The sequence below is a fragment of the Zea mays genome, chromosome 2 (genome assembly GCF_902167145.1).
Source record: "Zea mays cultivar B73 chromosome 2, Zm-B73-REFERENCE-NAM-5.0, whole genome shotgun sequence".
NCBI lineage: Eukaryota > Viridiplantae > Streptophyta > Magnoliopsida > Poales > Poaceae > Zea > Zea mays.
In genome coordinates this window covers 65,751,256-65,762,732 of record NC_050097.1, presented here as the reverse complement: position 1 = coordinate 65,762,732, position 11,477 = coordinate 65,751,256, and the positions used below count along the sequence as shown (strand labels likewise).

Below are 11,477 nucleotides of genomic sequence, written 5' to 3'. Positions count from 1 at the left end.
CCAATAAGTACAAGTATTATAAGGATAAGGAAATAAGAAAGAACTGAAAAACATCTAAAATACGAAGGAGCACACACATGTATACATAAGATTTTTTTAAAAAAAAAATGAACAACACCGACGGAAATTTGTGAACGAAAGGCCTGTATGAAGGCACGAGTTGAGGCTATGGCGCTCTCCCACTTGTTAATTTCATTTCATTGAGCGTAGCTTTCATTTCATGTCGACCTCCTCCCTATGGGGATTGGGGACCCTATCGATCTCCTCTCCTTTGCATGCGCGAGCGCGACCAAAGGGACCACCCGGCCTCTACAAACCCCTATGCATGGTATATGGACGCCCACGCACAGAGAGATAGATGATGCTTACCTGCTGCCCGTAGTCCATATATAGGGCATCATGCATGGAGAGCCAATGAATATATGCATAGACGTCTTCGTATACTGTGCCGTCACGGAATGGTCGGTAAAGGATGATGCCGATGCAACCGTACGTACGTGATATATACCCTCCGATCCTCAGACGAGGAATTCATTTTGGTTGTACCCAATCATTGCAAAAGTCTATAGACTATGAGTATGTGGGAGACCAAATTACTCCACAGGGAGCTGTAGCCCTTACTAGTAGGTGAACAGTTAGTTAAACTAGAGATTTATTATATATATGTCATATCAGCATGATTTGCAGTCTTGATTTCTGTCACATATATATATGTGTAGCGGCCGGCATACCTGTCCTGGGGCAAAGATCCTAGCTCCTCAAATACATTAGCATATTTGACTGACCCTACAATCTTTAATTATCTTAACGTGCCCTAACACCACCTACACATGGGACCATATTACACACATAGATTATGTTTGGATAAGGAAATAGTTTACTCATGAACGACACTAGCTATATATACTGGAAGCTGATCCTCCCATAAGTGGGACAAAAATTGCGCGAATATTATATATGTAGCACTTGAATTGGAACTTGGAAGCATGCCGTTGCTGCGCGCGCCGTGTAGCCACAGAAGGATTTGATTCCTGCGTGCTTGGTCGCAATAACCAATAATACGTATAGTTATGTAATGCAAGTGCTTTAGGGATCATGCCTTTCGTCATCATCTCATCGTGTATGCGCACCCCACACCACACCGACCACCCCCACGCAAGGGGCAGGTGGATTAGCCTAGGCGCGCGCGTAGCCATCCATAACACTAGAGGCGGTCCAAAGGCATCCATTGGGCACGCATGCATGTATCCCTATGCGGGGTTTTTTTTTAAAAAAAAAAGTTGTTTTCCCTTTCAATTCAAATGCAAGAACGAACACGATGGATGATGAGCTAGCCCTACCCACCACCTGTGTATGTACATGTATCATGTATATATGTGTGCTTCCACGCTCCACGCCACCACTAACTATGAGATTGTGGACCATGCTAGCTGCTCTCCTATATATTTATCCTCCATATGCATGATCCTCTCCTCTCCTCTCCTCTCCTCTGACTGACGATGACATGACGCCGCTCCTATGCCTTGCGTAAGGATGATGGCTTGCTGATGCCCATGCCCCATAAAACGAGCTATGCATTAGAGATACCCAAACGGGCGGCCCGGCCCGGCACGGGCCCGTCAGGCCCGACGGTTAATCGGGCCGTGCCCGGCCGGCCTGGTGGTCGTGCCGGGCCGGCCCGTTTAACGGGTCACGTTCTCCCATTAATTCAAGGAAATAGCAAAAAAACTGCGTTTTTGTGAGGATTTGAACCCGCGATCTCACTCTATGAGGCTGAAACGCTTAACTGAAGGAAACTAACCAGTATAACTCGAGTGCGTTTGTTGTAAATAGCTAATATAAAATGTAAATATATATATACTATGTTTTATAAAATAAAAAATATATAATCGTGCCGGGCCGGGCCGGCACTGCGGGCCGAGACAGCGGCTCAAGCACGGTACGGTTCTCGTACCGGGCCAGGCCCGGCACTATTAAACGGGCCGTGCTTCGGGCCGGCCCGTTAGGCACGGCCCATTTGGCCATCTATACTATGCATGGCTAATATAATGACAACATTATGCATCGCCGGTGCTGTTGAGCATACGCTCGCTTGCTTAAATTAGCCGTAGATCACTAACAAATTCGACTTAACTACTGGTATCACTTGGAAATGGCAAGATATATGCAAATATAAATAGAAAAAAAGCCCCCCTGTCCCTCCCAATATTCAGATGAGATGATGATTTGTTCTATAGATAATGATGGGTACACCTGAGGCCTACAGGTAAAGCAAAGGCCTCAAAGAATATCACATATAGTGGCCTTCTTTAGTTTATTATTGCATGATTCTCTGTCGCCCTTTATTTTGGATAATTAGTATAACTAACTAAGATTACGATGATGCGTGATATATTGTGTTTTATTTCTTTATTTCTCTTTTTTTTAAAAAAAATTCAAGTTATTCCCTTCCCATGAAAGGCGAAAAGGGAAGTATCCAGTAGGAGCGGTTTTGACTAAATCTCCCTCTCTGGGTCCAATCCAAAGATGCATATTTTTTATCGAAACGGTAACGGTTGGGAACAACTACGTGTATATGCGCACAGCGCACTGCACACCCAGCCAATTTGAGACTTCGGAAGAACTTTTCATGGACTCGGCTTATGTTATACAACAATGTGAAAAAATACACTCAAAGTTTATTCGAATACATTTTCTTACATAATTAAAATGGTTAAGAGTTTTTTGTTTATAAAGGTTGCTCTAGTCCTGAAAAGGAGTGGCCCAGTACAAATGGCAAAGAAAGGAGCTCCGGTGCTATCTGGGTTTTTTTTTCTTTCTTTCAAAGGCCCCATCTCTTAGCCCAATGTGCGGCCCAGACCAAACACGAGGACGAAGCAGCCCGTGCCATGAGAAACGCTGCCTGCCATCTCGCCGTGGCTCGTGGCTCGCTGTCTGTTCGCCGAGACATTTGTCAATTTTGTTATTATGATTTATGGATTTCGTAGCATGCCATCGAATACATAAATTATAGATAGATATATTCTCATCATCAATCATAGACACGAGAGACATAATAACATATTACCAACATTGAGAATGGCACCATCGCAAATTTCTCCTGTTCGCCACAACGGCAAACACCGCTCCAGCCGCCTTCGCTGCTGCTCGTGTGTCTCGTGGAAGCTCCGCGGCTGGACCATGGACCCGGACCTGGACCTCGACCTAGACATGGATATGGAGACGCTCGCCGGCGACAGCGGCGGCGAGGCCGAGCGCAACGAAGCCGCCGAGGCCGAGGCTGAGGTGGAGCGGTACGAGGCCGCCGAAGCCGAGGCCGACATCCTCCGCGACCGATTCCGCCTCGCCGTCATCAGCATCGCCACCGCCGAAGGTATGGTAGCATCCTCTCGCGCCTCCCTTCGTTATTGGGAGTTGAAGAGCCCGGAAAAAAGTTCATCGTCTTGGCATGCGGCATCTGCGCAGGAAAGAAGGCCGGAATGACGGTCGCCGACCCCGTTGTTTCCTGCATCGCCGACTTGGCGTTCAAGAGCGCAGGTCCTTCACCCAGCACCCTATCCTTCTGTAACCAGTAACCGCTTGTGCACGTTATTTCTCTTTGATTGGTTGCAAAGTGCTATCCTATTCTGAACCTCTTACGAGTACAATTTATCTCCACCTGTGAGTTGCCAAGTTGACTGCTCCAATAAAATTGGTTTCTGTGGGAAATCAAGTGCTTGGAGTAGACAGGAACTAGTTTCAGTATTTTGCACAGTATGGTTCTTGAAACGAAGAAATGTGCTGAAAGACGAGCGATTCAGTTACATTAAGTTAGCACGCGTTTAGTAGAATATATGCTTGGTGCTGGAGAAAACACGAATGACCAATTATGGGTGCCTGCAACTTTTGATCTCCATCAGGCTTTGATTTGTAAAGGTTGTCATACTTGTGTTAGAGCTCATCATCCCATTTTTTTGTGGAGATAAACCGACAGGATAGTAATTCCTTATAACAATAGTCCACTGGGTTTTGATACTACAACCAAAGAGTTAGTAGTCAGTAGTCACATTCTTCTAAGTTTGTCTACATTCTTAGTCACATTCTTCTAAGTTTGTCTACATCCCAGCATGGCCTACGCGCATGCCCGTGGCAGCATGGCAGTTGCCTGTGCGCGCTTGCCCAACGTGGCGATGGCAAGAATGGCCAGTGTGAGCCCACAAAAGGGGGAAGGAAAGGGGATGAAGAAAAATGCTGCTTGCTCCCATCTATTTGAGGGATTGAGAAAAAAATTAGGAAAAGCTGGAAAGGGGATTGAGAAAGGAGATATGCTGAAGCTGTCTTTTTCATCTCATTCCCTTATATGATAGCTTTTAGGGAAAGGGGGTTGTTTTTCTCAACCTAGTAGAGTTGAAGTTCAGTGACGTCAAAACTTATCGAAGGTCGCCCCACATTATGTCTGCTAAGTGCAAGCTTCACAAATCATACATTCATACTGTTGGAGTGACCCAATATATCCTGGTAGAAAGCAACTGTTGAGCACATAGATCTTGTATCTTAGACCTCTTGCGGAGATTTTTTTTTTTTTTTTGCATTGCCACAAATTAGCGAGCGAATAACTATAGTGATTAGAGATTGTGAAGTAGATGCATTGTGCGTTAGTTGAAAAGCAACAATAGTCAAGCATGGCACTTACTGTACTAGCTAGTAGCTATTGTAAATTGCACGCTTCCAATCCTCTTTTGAGGGAGAGGGAGGGAGGGAGGCTTTGGATCTACATAGATTTGTGTCTGTGAGAACATTATGTATGAATGTTCCATTTGACATCTTCCGTGCAATGTCCAGAGCAGCTAGCAAAGGATGCAGAGTTGTTTGCACAGCATGCCGGTCGCAAATCCGTCAGGATGGATGATGTCATACTCACAGGTACTTGTTTCTGCTGATTCTGTAATATTTGGCTTCTTAGAATTTAGAAGTGCATCTTCTTACAAATTTTTTTTGAACTACTTGTACCTGTATGCTGTACTCTCTCTTTTCCTAGTATTATGGTTAGTTGATGGATGTGCAGAAAGACCTCACTCATTTTGGCCCTCACAAGAAATAAAACTTTCACAGTTTGACACTTTGATCTTTGGTGTGCAAGTCCAGCTCACAGGAACGAGCATCTTATGGGCCTGCTGCGGACCTTCTCTCAGGAGCTGAAGGGAAAGGAGCCTGCCAGTGAGAGGAAGAGAAAGAAATCGTCCAAGAAGGATGAGACGGTGATCGAGGTCTGATTTCAGATCTGTCCTCTTTTTTTTTAGAGAGGAAGGCATGCATTTTTATCTCGCGAGGTCCTCCCGGCTTGTACAGCTTCCTTGTGTCGATACTATCTTCCATGTCATTTCGCAGAACTTTTCTTCTACGAACCCTTTCATCCTAGTCAGTTTTTCTAGTCAGTTATTGATGGTACTTGAGTTGAGCTTGCTTTCTCAACTGCACATAGCATTAGTACTGAGTCCAGGAGCTGTCCCTGTTCATGTGGAGTTGTGGACAGGAAAGATGAGCTCGCGGGCAGCGTGTCTCTTCTCTCAGTCCGTCGATAAAAGTTACATTCAACAATTGGTCCTTTTCTAATACTCTTTTCATTCTAATTTATAATTGGGTTTACTTTTTTTATCCCAAGTTTAATCAGCTCGTCTTATTTGAAAAGTTTCATAATTTTTACTGTAGTATCGCTTAACATAACATAGTATCGCTTAACATAACATATTTTAATTGTGTCTTAGAATTTTTCATTTTTTTACATAAAATATAAGCCGGTTAAACTTGATAAAAATAGGTAAACGAATTATAAATTGAGACGAAAAAAAGTATATCTTGTATTACTATCGATGGGAACATTGTTTATATACACATGCAAATTCTACCTCATTAGCATCTTTATAGGAGCTAAGAGAACCTCAAGACGAGATTGACGAAGTCACCGTAGGCATCTCAAGGCATGTTTGGAAGTGTTTTACTTTTAAAATTTTTAGCTTCGCTATTTTAGTTTCACCATAAAACAACTCCAACAAATTGCTAAGGTGGGTTTGAGCAATGTTTGGCTTGCACATAGAGTTCAACTTCTATAATACAATTGATTCGTGTGAGTTTTCTTAATTACACTTGATTAGTGATCTGTTATGAGAGAACTGAAGCGATATATCATGGTGGGTAATTTTCGTGCAACTTCATAGAGAGATATGAAACAGTGTTTGTGAATCACCCTTTGAGAAGCTTCGTGAATGAGCTTGTGAAATTAGACCTGTTTGTATGAAAGAAGCTAGAACGAATCTAAAACTTTTGAAGTGAAGCCCTTCCAAACAGCCTATACTGAAAGCACAAAGCTGTTAAATCCTAAAATATTCGCTCTTGCAAGAAGTTGCATTCAAGATTTAAGGTGCTACGAGCCTCTTGTGTAACCACTATCCTACAAACTATTTCGTATTAGACTATATATTGGTAAACACGTTCAAGTGGTGATAATGTTGTTTGCATGAGGATTTCCATAATTTGAACACACTAGTTTTGTTGGTAGTAGTGAGAGAGACTTATGTAAGCCGATTGATTTAGCTAATTCATTCGAGCCCATATAGAGCCTCAATTTGACATCTATATTAACAACGAGCCGACTTTAAATGTCTATATAGAAAACAATAGTTCTAGATATCATTTTTAGGTCATGTTTGAATGTAATAAAGCTAATAATTAGTTGGCTAAGAAGTTACTAGTAAAATTAGCTAACTACTAAATAGTTGACTAACTATTAGCTGATTTTATAAAAATAGTTAATAGCTGAACTATTAGCTGAGATGTTTGGATGTTTGCAGCTAATTTTAGTAGCTAATTATTAACTCTAGTAAGAGCAACTCCAAAAGAATATTCAAAACATTTCCCAAAAACTAATTATGGGAGGCGTACTAAAACTGATTAGGGGTGGAATAAAATGTTTACTCCAGCAGTTTGCCCAAAATAAAAAACTAAAACAAAATTAGGCCAACTTTTAATGCATGTAGCTAGCCCACATGAAGTTTAGAATAAGGTGTAGAATTGACTTAGGAAAATTTCATATTTTCTTTATTTCACTTAACCAACTTCTTAAGTTTTTCCCTAATACTTGGCCACCTCTTCTTAACTTGGGCCCACAACAAATTGGTAGATTAGATGTTAATTACCTTCCCTTTTATTTTGGTTCTAAGTAACATATATACACACACACACACATATATATACCAAGCAAATTCCACACTAGATTTGTCGGCGTTTCGAGACAGGGGGTCCCTAAGCCGACGAGTGAGTGTGCTGCGTGCCCCAGCCCAGATGGGTCGAGCGCGTGGGCGAGCGCGAAGGGGGGAGAGGCGAGGTGGCCGGAGCCGAGCGTGAGAGAGGTGGAAGTCCCGCGGCCTTCGTGTTCGTCCCGCGCCCAGGTCGGGTGCGCTTGCAGTAGGGGGGTTACAAGCGTCCACGCGGGTGAGGGAAGCGAGCGGCCCCAAGAGAGCGCCTGTCCCGTCCTCGGTCCCGCGCGGCCAACCTTCTCTAAGAAGGCCCTGGTCCTCCCTTTTATAGTCGTAAGGAGAGGATCCAGGTGTACAATGGGGGGTGTAGCAGAGTGCTACGTGTCTAGCGGAGAGAGAGCTAGCGCCCTAGGTACATGCCAATGTGGCAGCCGGAGAGGTCTTGGCACCTTGCTGGCGTGATGTCGTGGCTGTCGGAGGTGCGACGGAGCCTGGCGGAGGGACAGCTGTTAGAGCGGTCGAGTCCTTGCTGACGTCGCCCTGCTTCCGTAAGAGAGCTGGGGGCCGCCGTCGTCACAGAGCTTGTGGAGTGCCATCATTGCCCATCCGGCGGAGCTGGCCGGATGGGACGCCGGTCTTGTTCTCCGTAACCCGAGTCGATTCGGGGTAGGATGATGATGGCGCTTCCTGTTGACGTGGCGGGCCTGTGCCCTAGGCAGGGTGACGTGGGAGCTCCTCCGAAGCCGAGGTTGAGTCTGTCTTCTGTTGCCGAGGCCGAGTCCGAGCCATGGGGTCGGGCGAGGCGGAGGTCGTTCGGCCGAGGCCAGGGCGGAGTCCGAGCCCTGGGGTCGGGCGAGGCGGAGTTTCGTCGTCTTCCGGGTCTTAGCCCGAGTCCGAGCCCTGGGGTCGGGCGGAGCGGAGTTCGCCGTCTTCCGGGTCTTAGCCCGAGTCTGAGCCCTGGGGTCGGGCGGAGCGGAGTTCGCCGTCTTCCGGGTCTTAGCCCGAGTCCGAGCCCTGGGGTCGGGCGAGGCGGAGTTCGCCGTGGCGCCTTTGGCGAGGCCTGACTGCCTGTCAGATTCACTCTGTCGAGTGGCACCGCAGTCGGAGTGGCGCAGGCGGCGCTGTCCTTCTGTCAGACTGGTCAGTGGAGCGGTGGAGTGACGGCGGTCACTTCGGCTCTGCCGGGGGGGGGCGTGTCAGGATAAAGGTGTCAGGCCACCTTTGCGTTAAATGCTCCTGCAACTTGGTCAGTCGGTGTGGCGATTTAGTCAGGGTTGCTTCTGAGCGAAGCCAAGGCCTCGGGCGAGCCGGTGATGTGTCCGCCGTAAAAAAGGGGGGCCTCGGGCGAGACGGAAGTCTCTCGAGGTCGGCTGCCCTTGGCCGAGGCTACGCTCGGGTGAAGCGTGATCAAGTCACTCGTGCGGACTGATCCCTGACTTAATCATACCCATCAGGCCTTTGCAGCTTTACGCTGATGGGGGTTACCAGCTGAGAATTAGGCGTCTTGAGCGTACCCCTAATTATGGTCCCCGACAGTAGCCCCCGAGCCTCGAAGGGAGTGTTAGCACTCGCTTGGAGGCTTTCGTCGCACGTTTTTGCAAGGGGACCAGCCTTTCTCGGTTGCATTTTGTTCCGGTGGGTGCGCGCGAGCGCACCCGCCGGGTGTAGCCCCCGAGGCCTCGGAGGAGTGGTTACACTCCTTCGAGGTCTTAATACCTTGCGTAATGCTTTGGCTGGTCTGGTCGTTCCCTCATGCGAACTGGCCGTAGCCCGGGTGCACGGTCGGGGCCCAAGCTCTCGGCCTGGTATGTTGACGCTGTCAACGGTTTGGCCGGAGCCGGTTTTTGCGAGAGCAGCCCCCGAGCCTCTGCACAGGGCGAGAGGACGATCAGGGACAGACTCGACTTTTTACATACGCCCCTACGTCGCCTTTCCGCAAGGAGGAGGGGGGGAGTGCGCCATGTTACCCTCGATGGGCACCGAACATGGTGTCTCCGGTGAGCTGCAAGCGGGTAATCCAAGTGGACGTCCGTGCCCCGTTCGTTGGGGGTCGGCTAGGGGCCCAGAGGCACGCCCAAAAGTACCTGCGGGTGATTTGCCGGACCCGGTCCCCTGGCGACGGGGTCCGAGGGCTCGATGCCTCCCTCCGATGGGATTCCGTTACAAGATCGTTCCCGCTGGTCTCGGAAATGTCCTAGGGTACCTCGGGAGCGCAGCCCGAGCCTCGGTTATGTATCGAACGTACCCCTGGTCATCCCTCGCTCGGTGTCTGAGGCGACTGTGAACCCTTCGGGGGCCAGCCTTCGAACCCCTGATCAGTAATGGGCGCGGAGCCCGAGTAGCCTGAGGCGGCCATGGAACCCTTCGGGGGGCTGGCCTTCGAACCCCTGACCAGTAGTGGGTGTCGGGCCCACGCGATCTGAGGCGACTGTTGAACCCTTCGGAGGGCCAGTCTTCGAACCCCTGATCAGTAGGGGGGGCTCGGAGCCCGGTTCCTTCGCGGAGAAGGATCCTTTTCGGGGTATCCCCCTTTCCCGGTCCCTGTTGCAAGAGATAGAGAAAGAGGAAAAAGGAAAAGGATACGAAATCGAACGACATGGCGTACCTTTTCTGACGCGGTTATTACGGCGAGGGTGAAGCGTCGCGCGCTCCTCCCGTCAGAGGCGCCGCGTGTCCCGCCGCGGAGTTAATGCGACGGGGCGAGTGGTTGGCGGGGCGGCCGTTGTGCGTGCGCGAGCTGTTCGAGGAACGGGTTACGGGTGCACCGTCTTCACGCCGTGGGAGGAGGCTCTCTTGCTGTCCCAGGATGAGACATGAGCCTGGCTGACGACGTGACTGCTGCGCCCGCCCGCCTGCCACCGCCATTACTGCCGGCCCACTTTCGGTCGCTTTGACCAACGCGCCAGGCTGGCGCTGCTGGGTCGCCTCAAGTCGCGGCATAGGCTCCGCAACCGAAGAGGCGCGACGGTGGCGCAAGTGGCGGTGCGGTTGCCTGCATGCAGCAACTGGCGCGCCGGTTGCTTGACGCGTGGGCCTGGGCTTCCAAGCTGTCGTGTCAGAAGTCGGAGAAGCGCGTCCACCTGGCGCGGTTGCATGCCGCCTGCATGGCTGCCCGCCCCTTCCGCCCGTTGGTCTGGGCAAAAGTGGGGGGTCGCTCGTAACCGCTGGGCGGTCGTGCGCACCACGCGTGGCGGTTTGGCTTCTTCTGCCCTGAGCCGGTTTGCATGACATGCGGGACCTAGCCCCCGAGTCGCAGGGGAGGGTCTTGGAGCGTGTTGGAGAAGACTCAGCCCGCGGCGTCTGGGGGCGCACGTAGGGAGAGTTGCCTTTAAAAGGAGAGAGACTCCTTTCAGAAGGCAACCATGTTTTCTTCCTCCCTTATGCGTCGTGCCTTTCCATCTTCCAAGCCCCCGGATGGGGGGTATCCGCCGTCTTTCCGCCTCCTCGTCGGAGGAACGCAACTCCATGGGAGTTGGTACCTCTCAGCCATCGTTCGGCTTCAAGGATTTTCATCATGCAGCCTAGCCACATCCCGCCACCGGCGGTCACTCAAGATGGTGACCTCCAGTTCGACGGTGGGAAAGCGGGCCAGGCCGCGGCCTCTACTCCTCCCTCGGCCTCAAGGATTTTCGTCATCCAGGCCAAGATGGAAGATGAGGCGAGTCGGGGGGCCGCCCCCGCGTGGGTCGGCTGCCTTCTTCTTCCCCCCGCGCCTGGGGGAGAATGGCGTCCTTGAGTCCCACGGGGACTTCCTCCAGCCATGCCGGGATAGGCAGGGCGCCAGTGGCCCTGGGTCTCCGTCTCCCTGCCTGAATGGCTGGTTCTCGTCCTCAGCGGGGGAGAGCCCTCCTGTCGCGACACCTGCCCCAAAGCTGCTGCCTAAGCTGCTTCGCTGCCCAGGGCGGGGGTGGTTGTCGTCGTGGTTAGAACGGGCGGCAGCAAGCCGCTCATCGTTCCTCTGTTACTCCGCAGGCCTTCCCCCTCGGAGTGGGGTTGTTCGTACCTGCGGAGGGGAACCGGAGTTCCATTTGTGGTGGCATCTCGAATGCCGGTGAGTTTGTTCATTGCGGCTGTCGGGGCCTGAACATGTATGTAATTTCGGCACGGAGCCGTGTTTTTTCCTCATTTTCGAGCACTAAGTCTCGCCTGTTGATTATCTGAACCGCTTTACCAAGCATGAGTCGCCCCGTGTCAAGGTGACAAGTGAGGTATCCGTATCCCGGAGGCGTATGAATCCCTCGGCCC

General features: G+C 50.0%; 1 protein-coding gene across 2 annotated transcripts; it reads left to right on the top strand.

Annotated features, from left to right (window-relative positions):
• The first annotated feature begins 2,984 nt into the window (after positions 1-2,984).
• Positions 2,985-5,634, top strand: LOC100277645 (uncharacterized). 2 transcript variants are annotated; one of them, XM_008669483.4, is made up of 4 exons: positions 2,985-3,373; positions 3,466-3,537; positions 4,822-4,902; positions 5,120-5,634. In XM_008669483.4, the coding sequence occupies exons 1-4, from the start codon at positions 3,079-3,081 to the stop codon at positions 5,176-5,178; spliced, it is 507 nt and encodes a 168-aa protein (XP_008667705.1). In that variant the 5' UTR covers positions 2,985-3,078; the 3' UTR covers positions 5,179-5,634. The 2 variants fall into 2 exon arrangements, with proteins under 2 accessions (XP_008667705.1, NP_001360961.1); NM_001374032.1 differs by having other exon boundaries at positions 3,084-3,373; positions 5,125-5,556.
• The last annotated feature ends 5,843 nt before the right edge of the window (positions 5,635-11,477 follow it).

Excerpts from the sequence above, each read along its gene's own strand:
- LOC100277645 (XM_008669483.4), top strand. The coding sequence starts at position 3,079 with ATGGCACCATCGCAAATTTCTCCTGTTCGCCACAACGGCAAACACCGC. Across the intron at positions 3,374-3,465 it reads CAGCATCGCCACCGCCGAAG|GAAAGAAGGCCGGAATGACG; the intron begins GTATGGTAGCAT and ends GCATCTGCGCAG. Across the intron at positions 3,538-4,821 it reads CTTGGCGTTCAAGAGCGCAG|AGCAGCTAGCAAAGGATGCA; the intron begins GTCCTTCACCCA and ends TGCAATGTCCAG.